At 42.3% G+C, this 16743-nt stretch overlaps 1 protein-coding gene across 2 annotated transcripts in view; it reads left to right on the forward strand.

Moving 5' to 3' along the window:
• Positions 1-16743, forward strand: part of COL28A1 (collagen type XXVIII alpha 1 chain) — a 118152-nt gene that overhangs the window by 15829 nt on the left and 85580 nt on the right. For both annotated transcript variants that reach the window (XM_073333869.1, XM_073333870.2), the window contains exons 10-11: positions 2891-2935; positions 7044-7097. In XM_073333869.1, coding sequence (XP_073189970.1) covers positions 2891-2935; positions 7044-7097 — 99 coding nt within the window. The remainder of the gene's footprint in view (positions 1-2890; positions 2936-7043; positions 7098-16743) is intronic.

Below are 16743 nucleotides of genomic sequence, written 5' to 3' on the forward strand. Positions count from 1 at the left end.
TTTTCTTCGGTATTAGTCTCTGTAATATGTACACCTTATCAGAGGCAAAACTGGAAAGTTTTTTAGTGCCTATAAAGCAGTCATTTGATGTAAGTTAACAAAGCAGATGTTTGTGAAACATTTCCGTTGGCAGCTAGGACATACTTTTAAGTACTGTAGATTCAAAAGTTCAAGACATTATATGTATCCAGGCATGTGAGGGCCGGATCCTGCAGGGATTAACCACTGGGTATAGTGCTTGCTACCATGAGTAGCCACAATGATTTGATGCACATTTGCAAAATTATATGAAGATATAGCAAAGCCACCACTAGAATGAAACAAATCATGGTGGTAAGTGTGTGTAGAATCAAACCTACACTGAGAATATGGATAAATGGTTAGAAACAGTTCCGATTTCAAATCAAGACAAGTTTTCTGCATTTTGAGCTATTGTCTATATTCTAGTCTAATTTGCATTTAGGGAAACCCAACTTTCAGGCAGTGGGAAACATCAGATGCACTGCTGAAGTCAGTGTAATTAATTAAATTAAAAGAAAGAAAAATAAACCCTCCTCCTGGACAGCCAACAATACTGCCTATTATACTGCAATGTCAATCACTGCAGCTTCTAAATTTGCTTCTGATTATTGGAGTTATGCTCTTGACACTCTTATGTGTGTTCAATTTCTGATGATTTTCCACAGGCACAGATTTTTTTTTTTAATTCTTGAGAGGTGGTTGGCAGATCTTCATCTATTTTTTCAAATGTGCATTGAGCTGGTAATTCTGTGGGTGTCTATAACTCTGGTCTGTTCAGTAACTTTTTAAAATGCTTAATCTATTATAATTTCTTTACAGATCCTTTACAGATGTCAAATGTTTTTTTCATCACTGTCAATTAAATAACAGAGGAACACTCTGCTTAGCTTTCTGTAGTCTTGGCATATGGTTTTTATGTCCGATCTCCTGGGCTGCTTTGTTCATGTTGTTTGCCAGTTTCTGAACAACTTCCTTTTATCTTAATACACATTTCACGTAGCCTCCTACTACTTTGCATGTTGCCCAAACTCGTATTCTTTTTTCATGTGAGATGTGCAACTCCTCTGTTTCTTCGATGTCATTCTCTTCTGATTCACTTGTCCTTAAAGAGATTTTTGAACCCCTGCTATTTCACATGATCTGGGGGGTCTTTCTTTGAGACAAATCTTATTACTGTATTTCAAGATGAGGAAATAGCTGATGGAATGTAATGCTTTAGATGTCACTGCTTTATTCATCAGGACAGTTACAAGATCAAAACAACACATGCTGTGGAAAGGACAGCCAGATCCACTGATTTCTGTATATGTAGAAATATAAAAGAATGAAGAGAGGATGAGGAGGAAAAAAACAGGGGAACATCTGAATTGGTCTAAAATTCTTTTTACTTGGGAAGCAAATTGTAATTGATGGGAGTTAAACACTGTAAGTGTGCATTCTGATAACTAGTGAAACTAGTACAGCAGAAAGACAGATTTATGAATTACACTAGAACTGGACAGTAGCTGTAACTAGTAAATGCTTTTTTATGGAGCATAAATATGTGAGCTAATAAGATAAAGGCACTTTTACTTTTGAAGATAAAGGTTTTTATGATTATTGAAAACTGTAAGTCTGCATCTGCTTCTGCTTCTGTTGCATAGTTTGAAGTAACAAGGTTAAAGTCAATTGAAGTTACGGCAGTGTAAAACTTATTCAAGTGAGATCAGACTCAATCTCTGTATCACAGAGAGAACATGATCACTGTTGGGATTGTTAAAGATTTTCCATAAGATATATCAATAGAAATTGAGATTCAGGACATGTATCAGATGACAACCAGCTAAGCAACCAATTAACTCTTATCTAGCAACAGGGATTGATTTCTGAGGGTACGTCTGCACTGCAAAATAAACCCAAGATTAGTAGAACTTGAGTTAACAGACCCTGGGCTCATTAACCTAGGCCTTGAGCATCTACATGCATTTGTAACCCCAGGTTAGGAATTGTTGAACCCTGGGGCTCCAGCATCTACACTGCATTATGTGGGTCTGAGTCCAACCACCCATACCCCAGACTTCTTATCTCTCTCCCAAAATGTGGCCACTCTAGCCCTTTGTTCATGGGCAGTGTAGGAAGATTTGACTGTCCAGAGGACAAAGAAAGTTATCTTGTGGGATTGAGGGATACTATTGGCAGACTTAGAGAGCACTTCTCCATTCGAGCTGCATCTACACTGCAAACCAATAGAACTTGAATCCTGGGTCCTTGGTCTGAACCCTGAGTTAGGGTGATTTGTGTGTAGTTGGAAGGAGGGTTAGGCTTAAGCCTGAGTTCAACTATGGGCTTATATTGCACTGTAGACATACCCTAAGCCACCTTGTATATCTTTTATAATAAAGATGTTTGATCAAACATCAAGAGACAATTCAAAGGAAAAACAGAGAATTACTAAAAACAAAACAACAAATTCATACCCCTGAGGAAACAGCTATACCAGCCTAATCCCCGTTGTAGGCAGCGTGAGGTTGATTGAAGAATTTTATCGCCTTTTGTGGAGATGGATTAACTACAGCGACAGGAGAAGTGAAGTGTCTACACTGAAGTTGCTGAAGTGTCTACACTGAAGCACTACAGCAGTGCAGCTGCAGGGGTGCAGCTGTGCTGCTGTAGCGTTTTAAGTGTAGACATAGCCACAGTGGAGTGGGAATGAAATCCAGAGGAAATTCATGAATAGAGACATGGTATAAACAAATCTGGTCTTTTTGTATATTATAAAGAACAAAACAATTTGGGCTACATTTCCAGTACTGTGCTTTAGCAATATGTGGTTCTAAATGCAGTTGGTTGATAAAGTGTACATTGCTACCTTTCCCCCCCCCCCCCACAGGGATTAGAAGGCCCTCTTGGACCAAAAGGACCGCGAGGACCACAGGTGAGTGCGCTGAAAGTTATTACATAATAAAGAGAGCTACTTATGCTGTTGTCTGTAACCTTGTTCTGTATTTATCACACAATCCATTTTATTGCTAAACTCTGCAAAGTTGCACATTTTGAGAAGTAAAGTAAATCATGGCAACTCTATGAATTTCAGAAAAAAATTTATGACCAAATCCTGGCCCCTGCTATGTATCTCACACACAGTCTAGCCAGAGCTGTGTGGCTCAGCTGGACTCCTCAACTGTAGAGTTTTCCACATACTGTGGGAGATGTTTCTCCTGTTAGGTTGACCACATAGCACCTATGTAACTGCCAGATCCCATAGCTAGAGTCTAAGGTTTCACCCCTCAACGACCATATATGGCAGCCTCCCTGATATCCTAGCAAGATGGGCAGAGTACTGCCCAGATGAATGATAGCTGGAGAGATGGAATTGGTTGAGCAGCTCAAATGCCAATATCGTCATCAAATGTGCATAGTCTACTGAGGACCCATTGCATCAGCCAGTGACCACAGTTGATGGGCATCATATTAGACATTGTAGAGTAAAGTTCCCGGATCTGGCTCAGTCCTGCAAATCCACGAATCTCTGAGGCAGCCCCACAGGTGACGCCATGTAGGGTCAAGGCATGCATGCTTTTGCACGTTGATGGAGAGTCTGAGAGCATGGTGCGCTGGCGTATTTTTGTCCAAGCAGGTGACATGGCCAAAGAGCAAGCAGTGCTGCTTTGAATGTAATGAGCAACTGGAGGAAGGCCAGATCTCTGTGAGATTTTGGCATTTCACACAAAGTCGAACCACTTTAGGCTCAGGATTTGGCACTGACAGTGCCTATGGTGTGTCTCTAGCCGCTCCACTTCTATCTGTAAGAGGTTTCTGACCCATATAGCAGTGCAGGCAGCACACAGGTTTGATAGATCCTAAACACTAATATGAGAGTTTCAGTAGCAAGAGTGATGAGTCAGAGTAAGGTCCCATCCCATTGATAAGAAGATGCTTCTTGTTGCTTGAAAAGGGATGATGGACAATCCCTTCATGGCTGCCAATCCCCCATTCCAAGCTCCCTCTCTCTCTCTTCCCCTGCAACTTCCACAGTCCCTCTCCAGAGAAAGAGTGGACAGGGATCTGGAGATATTTGCTTAGTATAGCGGGGACCTCAGCAAGTTGTTTGTGTCTCCCTAGTGGCTCCATATGCTGGTACTGTGGAAAGTGCATAGAGCCACTCCACTTCTGCACCCAGCCCAACTATTTCTAGATTGAAACACCACGAATCAGAGAGATTTAGACCTATCATAAAATGAGACAAATCAAATAGTTACCATTTACCTACAGAAACTAAACTCTCCATGCAATGTGTGTTCAGTTATGCATCCTTTGTAAAATACCCAGCTGCTAACTGTTACAAATTGAGCCATTTCTGAATTCTGGTAAAAAATAACTTAGGAACAATTTAGTAGGAAAACAACCCTGTTATTTTTAGGTGAAGTCATAATGAACTGAATATTTTTTTCTTTTCAATGTACAGTAGTCAGTGTAGTTTTTAGTTCTGTGATACCCTTGTTTCAAAACTAATGTTGGAATTGTTTATATTATAGTATATTATATTAATTATGTTATATTATATTCATATTATAGTATAGTATGGTGTACATTATTTGTTTGGAAGACTTCTGATGCAAAAAATTGCTGGAAAATAAAAACAGATCAATGTTATGTTAAAATAGAGGATTAATCCATTATGTTCAGCAATTTACTGTAACTATGAACTATGGCAACTAAATAATTACAAATGAGAATAAAGTCCCTTCAGTGACCAAAAGGAACATGCCAAACAATAAACTGGATAGTGATTTATCTCATTTACAGAAAATTACATTATTAGATTCCCTGCCATCCCTGTTGCACATTTTCTACTGCACAGGCATTTCTTCATCTCACTTCTTGGTAATCTATTTTTCACCAAGACAAATACATCAAAAAGAGTGATGTGATTTCCAAAACTTCTGTTAGGAATTCTTTTCAATGTTTGTGTTCTCATAGGCTTAAAAATTATTTTGTTTTTTTATGTATAAGTCCCTCATTTATTAACAGAATAGAGTAGAATTTGTTTTTATTTAAACACATAAAAATTAGTGGCAAATAATAACCAACTCAGAACGACAAAGCCCAGGAAGTACAGAATAAAGGCATATATTTACATACATACAAACGCACATACTGTTACCAGCCTTACCTGAGCAAATCAACTAGTCTCAACTCAGTCAGAAAGGAGACACTCAGACAACATTAGCTATCCCCCTTGTTCCTATGGGAGGATTCTTTGCTAGGTTGTGTGATTTGATAATTTGCCTTCTAGAACTTTAACTGTTTTGTGGTTTTGGTGATGGTTATGATGGTTTTTTTTTAATAATTTGTGAACTATATTATTTTGCGATTATTTAGGGGTACTGGTGTATTGTTGCATGGTTTGTAGAGCAATTGGTATGGTTTATTAAGCAAGGGAGAGGTACAATAAGTTGATATTTTTTCCAAGCCTGCCACAAAGGGTGCAAAATTAAGGCTTTTACAAGTTTTGTAAACAAATTAATTTGGTACAAATACGTCTGATTTAATCTTTGGTGGGACTGCCTTTACTATTCACATAAAATTGTCAGCCACCATTATTAAAATACCTGTCCTCCTTTAAAAGATCGGTTTTGTCAGTTCCTTGGGTGGTCAATAAATATAGGTTTCCCACTCCTGTACTGCAGCTTCAGCACTGGTGTGATTTATAGCTGTGAGAACATGTTTGTACCCTCAGGGAAACTGAGCATTTTGGATTCTTGTCAGTTCTTTTTCTTTTTACCAGCATACATTTTTCTAGTATTTCCCAAAGTTTCTACTGTAATAAAAAGCAGTTTCCATGGTTGAAACCTCTTTACTGCTCATGAATATCTCTGCCCATCCACAGGAAAACTCCATGAGGCCTCATAGGGTATGTCTACACAGCATAGAAAAACCCGCAGCTGGTCTGTCACAGCTGACTCAGGCTCATGGGGCTTGGACTGTGGGGCTGTTTCATTGCTGTGTAGGCTTCCAGGCTTGGGCTGGAGCCCAAGCTCTGGGACCCTCTCACCCCACAGGGTCTTAGAGCCTGGGCTACACACCTAGCCCGGAAGTCTACACCGCAATGAAACAGCCCCACGAGCCCATCAGCTGGCACAGGCCAGCCACAAGTTTTCCTTTGCTGTGTAGACATACCTATACACAGAGACACAAAGATCTGGTTATCAGCTCTGCTGCTGGGAGCTGCGATGAATTGCACTTCACAACCCCATTATGGGCAACCTGCCAAATGGTCCTGGGACTCCCAGTAGCAGACTATGGAGATAAAGATCTACTTTGGGTGTCAAGAAGAATTTTAAGGGCTGTACGCATAGGATGTATAACAGTTCCACATTTTGGCTGTTTCTCACAGTCACTCATCAATCTGCACCCAGCAGCCTGACCACCCATTTGGGATATGGACACACTCATGCCCCACACCTTTGTGTAAGTGCTGCAGACTGGGTATCTTACATACTGCTCACAGAAGTCAGAGGATTGTTTTCCTTGTGTCTGAGAACACAGCTGTGGTCACAGTAACAACTGGTTCTAAAAGTATCTTGCAGAGTGCAATGTTTTTCAGAAAATCAAAATAAACTACAGCTCAGTAGTAGATAGCTGGCCTCACAGAAGTGGTTTCTTTACAGACTTGAATGGAGAGAGAAGGTGGTGGCTTAGTGAACTTGCTTGGGAAGGGAATTCCAGGCATAGAGGGCAGTATGGAAGTATCACAGAGTCCAGAGCTGGAGAAAGAGAGGAACAAGAAGCTCCAAATTAAACACATGCAAATTATATGTAAAAGTAAAATCTACTTTCTGCAAGAGCTGGTTATTATTATTAATGTATATTATGGTAGCACTTCAAGGCCAGGGATCTGTTGTGCTAGGCACTGTACAAATGTATAACAAAGACAGCTCTAGCCCCAAAGATATTTTACTGTATTGTGTTCAAGACAACATTCAAAAGAAACTTATGTATCTTTGAAGAAAACTAATTCTATGGTATTTATCTTGGTTTAGGGAATCAGTGGACCTCCAGGCGAGACAGGTCCAAAAGGTATTCAAGGAAAGAAGGTAAGATATAGAACAGTCTGTGTGGAATATGGAGTGTGTGCAAGATAAGCTCTAGCAGAATGCTAGATTACAGTTTTATCACTGTGATGTCATGAGTTTCTTGACAGTGGTGTGCTCAGCATGAGAATGATGTACTGTAGGGCAGTGTCATCAGGGTAGTAAATCTTAACGTTACTGACAAGGCTCTCTGGTTCTAAATTCGTTCAGGCAGTTTGCTACAAAATTACTTTTTAGGCTGAAATATTTTGCACTTGAATATTGTTGAAGTAGTTTGATATGTTTCTGTTTTGCTGTTATGAGATATTCAGATGCGAAAGATCTCTTAATGAGTTGAGTATTTATGTGATGCTTTTTTGTGTTCTGAGGACTGAAAAATGGCATTAAAAACATTAGATGAGGATTTGGTCCTGAATGAAGACCAAGGTCTTTGACCTATTTAAGATATAATGAGAAATAATGAGTTGTTGTAACCAGAGCTAGTTAGAATTCATTGGTCCAAGTATCAGAGGAATGTAGGCATTCGTCCTGTTCACAAATTATTAGCAAATTGATTTATGCAAATGTATTTGTTTTACTCATAAAATTTCCATTATCTTCAATGAGTGTTGTGCAGTTAAATCCTCAAACATCTCTTTCAAAATATAGGGGCTAAGGTTAACACCTGAAAGTTATCCATTTTACAGCAGAACTATGGGCAGCCTAAAGAATGAAATACCATTTTTAGGTTCCATTGGAATTGGGTGTGCAATTTGGGATATATTCATGTTTTGTTCCTGAGGCAACAAGTCCAGTTGAAGACACAAAGGACCAGCTTTATATGTGGAAAATATTTATGATACAAATGATTATGGAATCTTGGTCTGTTAATTTTTTTCCTTTCCTGACAGATGCTTTTCTTGTTCTTTTTTGTCTATCTTTCATGCCAAACAAAATTAAGGGAGCCCATAGTCGATTATTTCAGCAAGAAAAAAAAAGGGTGATGGTTCTGAAAGAAACTATTCATGCATTGGCAAAATAGCCATGTCTCTACTAATCCTGATTTAAGCTTTGCAAAAGCTAGAAGTCTTGGCTTCTTTCTGTAATTTCACATTGACAGCGCATGGACAGTATTAACAGCTAATCTTATTGTATATTGCATTTACGTCTTCTGAACTGTATTGGTGCTTTCCTCTTAGTTTATATATGTGTATATAACATATATTTGTATGTGCATATGTATAAAATTGCATTTGGTCTTAGGTGCAGACTGTGCAAAATTCAGCCTTGGACCAGCATAGTACTAATTTGAAAAGACACTCAGTAAAAAAGTGGCGTTGAGTGTTCAAAATTAATTGTCTCTCACTGATTCTAGATTAAATTAGTTCAGTGTACACATAAAAATATTTCTCCCAACTGCCAGCTCTGCAAAGTCACCCAGAGTTCTGAGAGACAAAATGGGTTCTTCCTGGTTTATGCAACATCGCTTGTAATAAAGATTCTGCAAGCCAAATTCTGCCCTCATTTACACTTTGTACAATTCTACTGTTTACTATCTAGATTTAAATCTAGTTACAGAATCTAGGTATAGAAAGACAAAGATATAGATATACTTTAATTACCTTGTGCCACAGTTAAGCTTTGCATCTCTACACAATGTAATTTATTTGAGATGAGTAACTTAATTTTTTTTTTTTTGCACAAGACAATGAATGGTTGTTCACAGCTTAATAACCACCCATTCAGCTAGTGAAGATCAGGGCCTTTTCCACTTAAGCTTCATGATAGTCAGACCCATAACAATCTTCTCAACTTCTGTTATTCTTACAGAAGGATTATTGAGCAACTCTTTTAAAATTAGTTTTCCAGACACTTATTATGATGAATTTGAAAAGTAGGAGTTACTTACAGCCACTCTTTCCAACAGTATGCATAATCAGTCGAGTCTTAGCGTAATAGCAATAAAGCTATTCACTTGCCATGTAGAAGCATTTGTTGTCATTTAGTTGAGCTGATGACTGGCTGCATTCTGATTTTGGAAAATTAAGGCTGGCTGTCCAGAACTGGCACAAGTATGGCATAACTCAGAACACTATTACTGTACATTTCTGTTCATGATGAGGTCAAGTTAGCTCAGACATGCCCTGGAAGAGGACTATTCAATTATAGTGAGCACAACAGATTCAGGGTACATGTACAGCAGCTGGGAGCTTGCTTCCCAGTGGAAGCGTACAGACAAACTTTGCAGTGTAGCCAGGGATAGCACAGGTGGTGGCTCAGGCCACCTGACTCAGTTTCCAGGGGTCTGAGTGGATTTATACTCAGGCAGCTAGCCCGAGCTGCCAGCCATGCAACCACTGGCTACATTGTTATTGTTAGTGTGCTAGTTTGAGAAAAACTAGCATGTTTGTCTACTAGTGCTGGGAAGCACACTCCCAGCTGCAGTGTAGATGTACCCTAAATCCGTCGTGCTCACTAGAATTGAATCATCCTCTTCTAGACATAGGCTTGAGCTCAACCCCAACTTCTGTCTATATAGAAACCTCTCAGACTCAGGCTCAGACTTAGAGTTCTAGGACCCTTTGGTGGAGGGTTCAAGCCCAAGTCAAGCTGGTACCTAGGGGTCGAGCCCGATTGCTTTGCATTGTAGACCCTGCATCCCCTGACTTGGGTTCTGGAAGTACACCAAAAGTATCCCATAATGCTATGAGCCAATTTCCTTTGTCCTCTCTGTCCCAAAAATCTCCAGTCGACTCCAGGGAAACAGAAGTGTCCCCCCTTGGTGTAATGCAGCAGTTTGGTGAATCTGTGTTTAACCCTTCTATTGTCTTCTGAACACTGAGCTGCAAACAATATCAGACAGCCTTCTGTGTTTGCAATGGAGATTGAACAGAACAAGTCTGTTGCAATGCTGCTTCATGGTCACGGGAGCACAGCCAGATTTTGGTAAAGTCTGGTGGGAGGCCAGTACAACTATGGATGTTAGTAACAGTACGCAGAGTGATCACACATACCAGTGTAAGCAGAGTCAGAATGAGCTCTACCCTGACATCTGGTGGTGAGCTGTGGAAAAGGACTTCAGGGGCTGATCTCATTTGCATGGGCATACCCACCCTGCCTAGCATGATGGGACTGCTTGCCCAAATGATCACTTTGGTTGCTGTGGGATCCCCACTCTCTTTGTTATTGGGGCAGGAGTAATAAAGTGTTGTTATCTTGGTTATGTGAATCAAGGGCAGTAGAACTGTACTTGGCATTTTATGACTGAGGGACTTGCCCTCAACTAAGGAGCACTTGCTAGGCAAGGGACATGGGTTCCAAAGCCCAGTGAATTGAGAGAAGCTTGAGATAGGTATGTGTACTTAGCAGCATGGCCCCCCTTCTGAGGGCCTTAAACACTACTTTAATCCATCCTCTCTCCACTGTGTAATAACAGAGCTGATTTTGACTCAATTAGGAGGCTTGTTATATACTGCAGAGCCAAAATCACTGATACCTAGGTCTAAGCCTTAGACCTACATTGGGCTTGTGGTTCTGAGTGTACCAGTATTGAGGCTCCCTTACTAATAGCTGAAATCACTAAAGTGCTGAAACAATGAGGAGTCTTGTGGCACCTTAAAGACTAAAAAATGTATTAGAGTGTAAACTTTTGTGGGCTATGACCCACTTCTTCAGATGTATGGAGTGAAAATTACAAGAGCTGAAATCACTGAGAGCTGTGTTGGGGGGGCTGAAGACATATTGGTGAGCGGCTAGCAGAATGGCTAGCGGAGAGGAGTGGCCAGCAGGACAGCTGGCAGAGAGGCGCAGCCAGCAGGGATGGCTGGTGGAGGGGCACTGTTAGTGGTGAGGACTGCAGCAAAACCCCACGGAAAGGCGTGGACATTGGCTGTCGGTCAGAGCAGCAGAGCATGTAAGCTGCCCCCATGCCTCCTCCGTCTTCCACCCAGGCTGGGGGGTAAATGCTGCAGATGAATGTCTGAACTCTGGGGGCTGCACTGACCAAGAACAGAAACTGTGGGTGCGGTGACTTTTGGGTTACTGGACTTAAGACCCTGAGGGAAAAAGGACACTGCCAAACTTACTTGGGGGTGGGTCTTTTGCTCATGGTTTGTGTTATGAATCCTGTTTGTGGTGTTCCCCACATAATGCCACATTGTTTCCCTCCTTTATTAAAAGGCTTTTGCTACCCTCAGACTCTATGCTTGCGAGAGGGGAAGTAGTGCCTCTCAGAGGCACTCAGGGGGTGGCACTCAGGGAGGTGGTACTGGGTGGAGGCTCGAGCTGATTTTGCACTGTGTTCTTGAAAAGGAACCCCTAGATACTGAACCTGGCCCTTGTTGCTGCCAACTCTGATGGGCAGAAGGGTTACACCAGCAAATGACAAAGAAGCTGGCAGCTTTCCAGATTTATTGGACTGGTGAACAGTGCAGGGAGAGGATTACATGGCTCAAGAGTGAGTACCAGAAAACCAGAGACCAGAACTGTGCCTTGGGCAACTCACTGACATCATGCCCATTTTAGGATGAGTTTGAGTGGTTGTTGGGCACTGTGCCAAACATGGAGCCATTGCACCCTGTTGGCCTCAGAATTGAGCATGGGGACTGATGGAAGCCAACAGCAGGTGCCATGTGAGGACAGAGAAGTGACTTTGTTGCTAAAACTGGTCCCAGAGGAGGCTTTGCAGCAAGCATCCTGGGGCTGTACTCTGAGGAACTGTTTGATGCCCCCTTCAGGAACAGCCCACCGCAAAGCCTGCAACAGACACAGAAGGGACAGAAGACACCCTTGAGACTGGTAAGTTTCTGTCTCCAATTTAATATTTATTAATACAGTAATGGGAGGGATTTCCACACTATGAACCAATGCAAAAGTTATGAGAAGCAGTAGCTAGCAGTGCATATCTGCTAATCATGACTGGTGTGGAGAAAGTAACTAAGCAAGTTGTGACAAAGCTCCTGCTCTACTTTGGTGGGTCTTGTGCTTACTGGCGGATTTGCTCAACTTGGAGCTTCATGGCAGCCCTCAGCTTATCCATTTTTCTGAACCCACAGTCCAGGTCGACTCCTCCTGTGTCTGACCAGGAATTGGGAGGATTTGGGGGGAACCCGGGCCCACCCTCTGCCCCGGGTTCCAGCCCGGGGCCATGTGGAATGCAGCTGTCTAGAGTGCCTCCTGGAACAGCTGTGTGACAGCTACAACTCCCTGGGCTACTTCCCCATGGCCTCCTCCCAACACCTTCTTTATCCTCACCACAGGACCTTCCTCCTGGTGTCTGATAATGCTTGTACACCTCAGTCCTCCAACAGTCCACGTTCTCACTCTCCGCTCCTAGTGCCTCTTGCTCCCAGCTCCTCACACGCACACCACAAACTGAAGTGAGCTCCTTTTTAAAACCCAGGTGCCCTGATTAGCCTGCCTTAATTGATTCTAGCAGCTTCTTGATTGGCTGCAGGTGTTCTAAGCAGCCTGTCTTAATTGTCTCCAGAAGGTTCCTGATTGTTCCAGTACCTTACCCAGGGAAAAGGGACCTACTTAGCCTGGGGCTAATATATCTGCCTTCTATTCCTCTCCTATAGCCATCTGTCCTGACCCTGTCACAAAGTGTTATTTACTCCTTCTCATTACACAAGAACTAGGGTCACCAAATGAAATTAATAGGCAGCAGGTTTAAAACAAACAAAAGGAAGTATTTTTTCACACAGCGCACAGTGAACCTGTGGAACTCTTTCCAGAGGATGTTGTGAAGGCCAAGACCATAACAAAAAAAGAACTAGATAAATTCATGGAGGATAGGTCCATCAATGGCTATTAGCCAGGATGGGCAGGGATGGTGTCCCTAGCCTCTGTTTGCCAGAAGCTGGGAATGGGCGGCAGGGGATAGATCACTTAATGATTACCTGTTCTGTTCATTCCCTCTGAAGCACCTGGCATTGTCCACTGTTGGAAGACAGGCTACTGGGCTAGATGGATCTTTGGTCCAACCAGTATGGCCACTCTTATGTTCTTAATGGTGGATGATATGCCACCATTGACTTGGCTCACTCCACCCCACCCAACCCCATCAGGAAATGCAAACAGTAAACATGCTTTGAAAATGAATTTACACATTTTTGCTAGGGCATTCCTGTTTCTTAAAAATAATAACTTACATAGCCATGGCTGTAAGTGTGCTACTCTGTAATCACTCAACAGTTTAACAACCTACCTGCAAACAGTTAACTATATGAGGGTGAAAGAGGTGGAAATGTGTTCCATTTACTAATTTAGTCCATTTCAGGTAAAGGTAGTCCATGCAGTCCACAGATGACAATGTTATACTTAGAAAATAAAAACCAGCAGGATCTTATTTAGGGGATAAGACAATATGCCACATTTATTGTGAATACAGAAAGAATCAGAGTAAGCAATCAGTTCTAGCTATAACATTCCATTCACTCACACATTCATTCACCCACACACACAAGTTCTGCAAGGTTGTTATAGTTACCAGCCTAGAAGTTGCTTGTGCCAAGTCACTGACCAGGTGGCCTGGACACAAGGATGGAGCCGAGTCTTGTCAGATGCGCAGCTGATGCTCCTGGAAGTTGGTTGCAGAACCAGACTCAAAGTCCTTAGTCTTCAGGGTCTGTCTTTATAGGGATACATCCTCATGCAAGTCTATGGTACTTGCCTCATCATGCTGTTCTCACGTTTGAAGTGATAGTCAATCACACAGATGGTACAGCAGTGATGGTTTGTTGTTATCTTGTTCTTTGGTTCTTTGGCCCCCCTGTCCTTGGGGCGGTTGGGAGTGGATTCTGGTTTGATACATCTGTGATAGTCTATACCGCTATATTCACCTCTTTTACAGGACTATGATACATTTCATACAAAGTATGCTTTGTGAGGTACAGTGTACTATATTTATAAGAATCACTGATATAAGAATCAACCAATCAAAACCACCTATACTCTGCTTGTAAGAATCAATCGCTTATAAGAATCAAACCATCTGAGATGGATCTGATTCTTATAAAAGAAGTGCACTTTATCTGTTGAAAACTCATAATTTGCTGATCATTATTGTCATGGTAAAATATGTGTGGTAACATTGAATGTAAAGTTATAAGATTCTATGGTATGATATTACTAAGACATGTTCCAAATCTGGAGAGCAGTCACAAGCCAGTTCCTCAGAGACAAAAGGCAAACTGACACTTCAGCCAGGTGTCAGCTAAATCAAATGGACCATGATCTGGTTCAGTGGCCATTCTTCGGCAGAAAAAAGAGTATGGGTGAAAAATCTACATCTTGACAAAAATAGCTTGGGGTTCTGATCCATGCAAACTGTCTGTCTCCTGAACCTCAGCTGGAGATGATTCTCAAAGAAGAGAAAAAACTATAAGAAGGGAGAGCAAATATTCCTCCCTTTATATCTACCCATGGCATCAACAACACCTGAAGAACAAAGGAAGCAGCATTGACTGGGGGAGGGATCCTGACTGAAAGGAATTCAGCCATAAGACAGCTAGAATATCTGGTGAGAGGGATGTTGCTCTGAATTCATTTAGCTTTTAAGTTAGGCATTAGTTGGATTTTATTTTTATTTTCTTGTAGCCGATTATGACTTTTGTGCCTCATTACCTGTAGACACATGAAATCTATCTTTCTGTAGTGAATAAACCTGTTTTATTTTTTAATCTAAACCAATGTGTTTGGACCGAAGTGTTTGGGAAACTCCATTTGGGATAACAGTCTTTGTGCATATCATTTTCTGTTAATAAAATGACAGACTTTATATGAGCTTGTATTGTCCTGAAGAAAGCTGGGCAGTATAAGATGTACATTGCTGGGGGAAAGTCTGGGACTGGGAATTTGCTGATGTTGCTCTGCAGTGTAATTCAAGAGTGGCTGGCAACAGCACTCATACAGTATAACTGGGAATAATTTACATGTTGGAGGCTATGTGTGAGCAGATCAGGAGTGATAGCTTTCACACTGAAGCACTGTAAAGGGCACCCCAGGTTAGAGAATTGTGAACACACAGTTGTTCATCAGTCCAGATTGTATCCTTGGTAATGTCATAGCATCCCTCTTACAATATATTGAAGTTCAGTTTGAAAAGTAATGTTCTTGAAATTCCGCAAGGATTTTTTTCTGTCTTTCTGCAGTGAGCTATTTGGCTTGCTGTGTTCTTCAAATACTTTGTGGAGCCAAAGGTGAGCAATTTCCCCCTGAATGAACTGATGACAGTGAGGGGCTGCTGAATCAGTACACTCAGCCTGAAACTGCATCTACCACAGCTGGAGCTGGATGAACCCAGGCAACGGAAATCAGGGTTGCTTTTGTGCTCCCACGTTATGAACTTGCATGGCCCCATGAAAGAGGAGGAATAATACTTCTATGAATGTGCTTGTGAGGGAAAGGGGCTAACTGATTGGGAGGGGGGTCAGTGCTTGTGGGGGCTTGATTGCCATGCAACCTATTTCTAAATGACAAGATGACATGTGAAATGGGGATGGAGGTGGGGATGATCCACAGTATGGAAGTGACTGAAGTGTCAATTGCTGTACCTAACTGTTGTGGCAAGGCACCTCCTCTGTCCTGCCAGGCTTAACACTTCCCCCTCTAACGGTGATGGGGCCTGGACTAAATTAGCCCCACTCTGGACAGTGTTTGTCTTCCCACTCTGGGTTTATCAGTATTTTCAAAGTAGGTCTTTTGGCAGGTCCTCCTCCAAACAAATTCACAAACACAAAATAAACGGGAATATCTTTTGCTACCCCTTGCTGGGGGGGCTGGAAGGGGAGGGGTGTTGTCCTGTTATTCCCCCTGGGCTGCCAGTCCTTTGCCTAAACCCACATTCAGTATGGTTGTTTCCTCTGAAGGGAGGAGAGCAGCCTCTAAGTGGAGAAACCTATCTCTCTGCTGTCACTATCCCTACAGCAGCTTGTCTCCTCCTCCTCTCTTACCAGAGGATGGTTTTTTAAAGGTGTCAGGTAGCCCTTAATTGGACTCAGGTCACCTAAGGACACCTGAGGTATTACCTTTTCAGCTTATAGTGAAAAGGGCCTTTATTATTCTAGGGCTAATATACCTGCCTTCCACCAATCTCTTGCAAGTCTGGAACCCAATAGGACCATTTTCTTGCAAGGTTTGGAGGGCAGGGTGGCTGAGTGGCTGTGGAGATGGACAGGAATGCTCCGGTGCCTTTCCCTGCAGGGAAGGACACTCACGCTCAACCAACTTGACCTGTCCATGCTCTGGCACTGACTCAACTCCCTGAGCTGGGCCCCGGGTTTCCTGGCCCACCTCCAGAAGTTGGTTCTGGAGTTCTTTTGGCCAGGACTGCACTGGGTCTCTGAGGGATTCTTGAGTCTCCCCCTGGAGAAGGGAGGACAGGGCCTGATTTGCCTTCACACTCAGGTGTCCATGTCTTCTGCCGCCAGGCCACGCAGAGACTTCTTTATAGTGCAGGTAGTCCGGCAAGGAGCACATTGGTGCACGCCTTCCTGCGCTGCTTCCAAGGGCTTCACTATGACCAGCAGCTCCTTTATCTCCATCTGAGAGGTCTTCCAACCAGCCATTGAGTTTTCCAAGCTGTTCTGGACTGCAGCACAGGATACTGCAGCAGGGAGACAGGCCATGCTGTGAGTGATGTGGCAGGAGTTGGTAGTCTTGCAGCCAT

Source organism: Lepidochelys kempii, chromosome 2 (genome assembly GCF_965140285.1).
Source record: "Lepidochelys kempii isolate rLepKem1 chromosome 2, rLepKem1.hap1, whole genome shotgun sequence".
NCBI classification, from domain to species: domain Eukaryota; kingdom Metazoa; phylum Chordata; order Testudines; family Cheloniidae; genus Lepidochelys; species Lepidochelys kempii.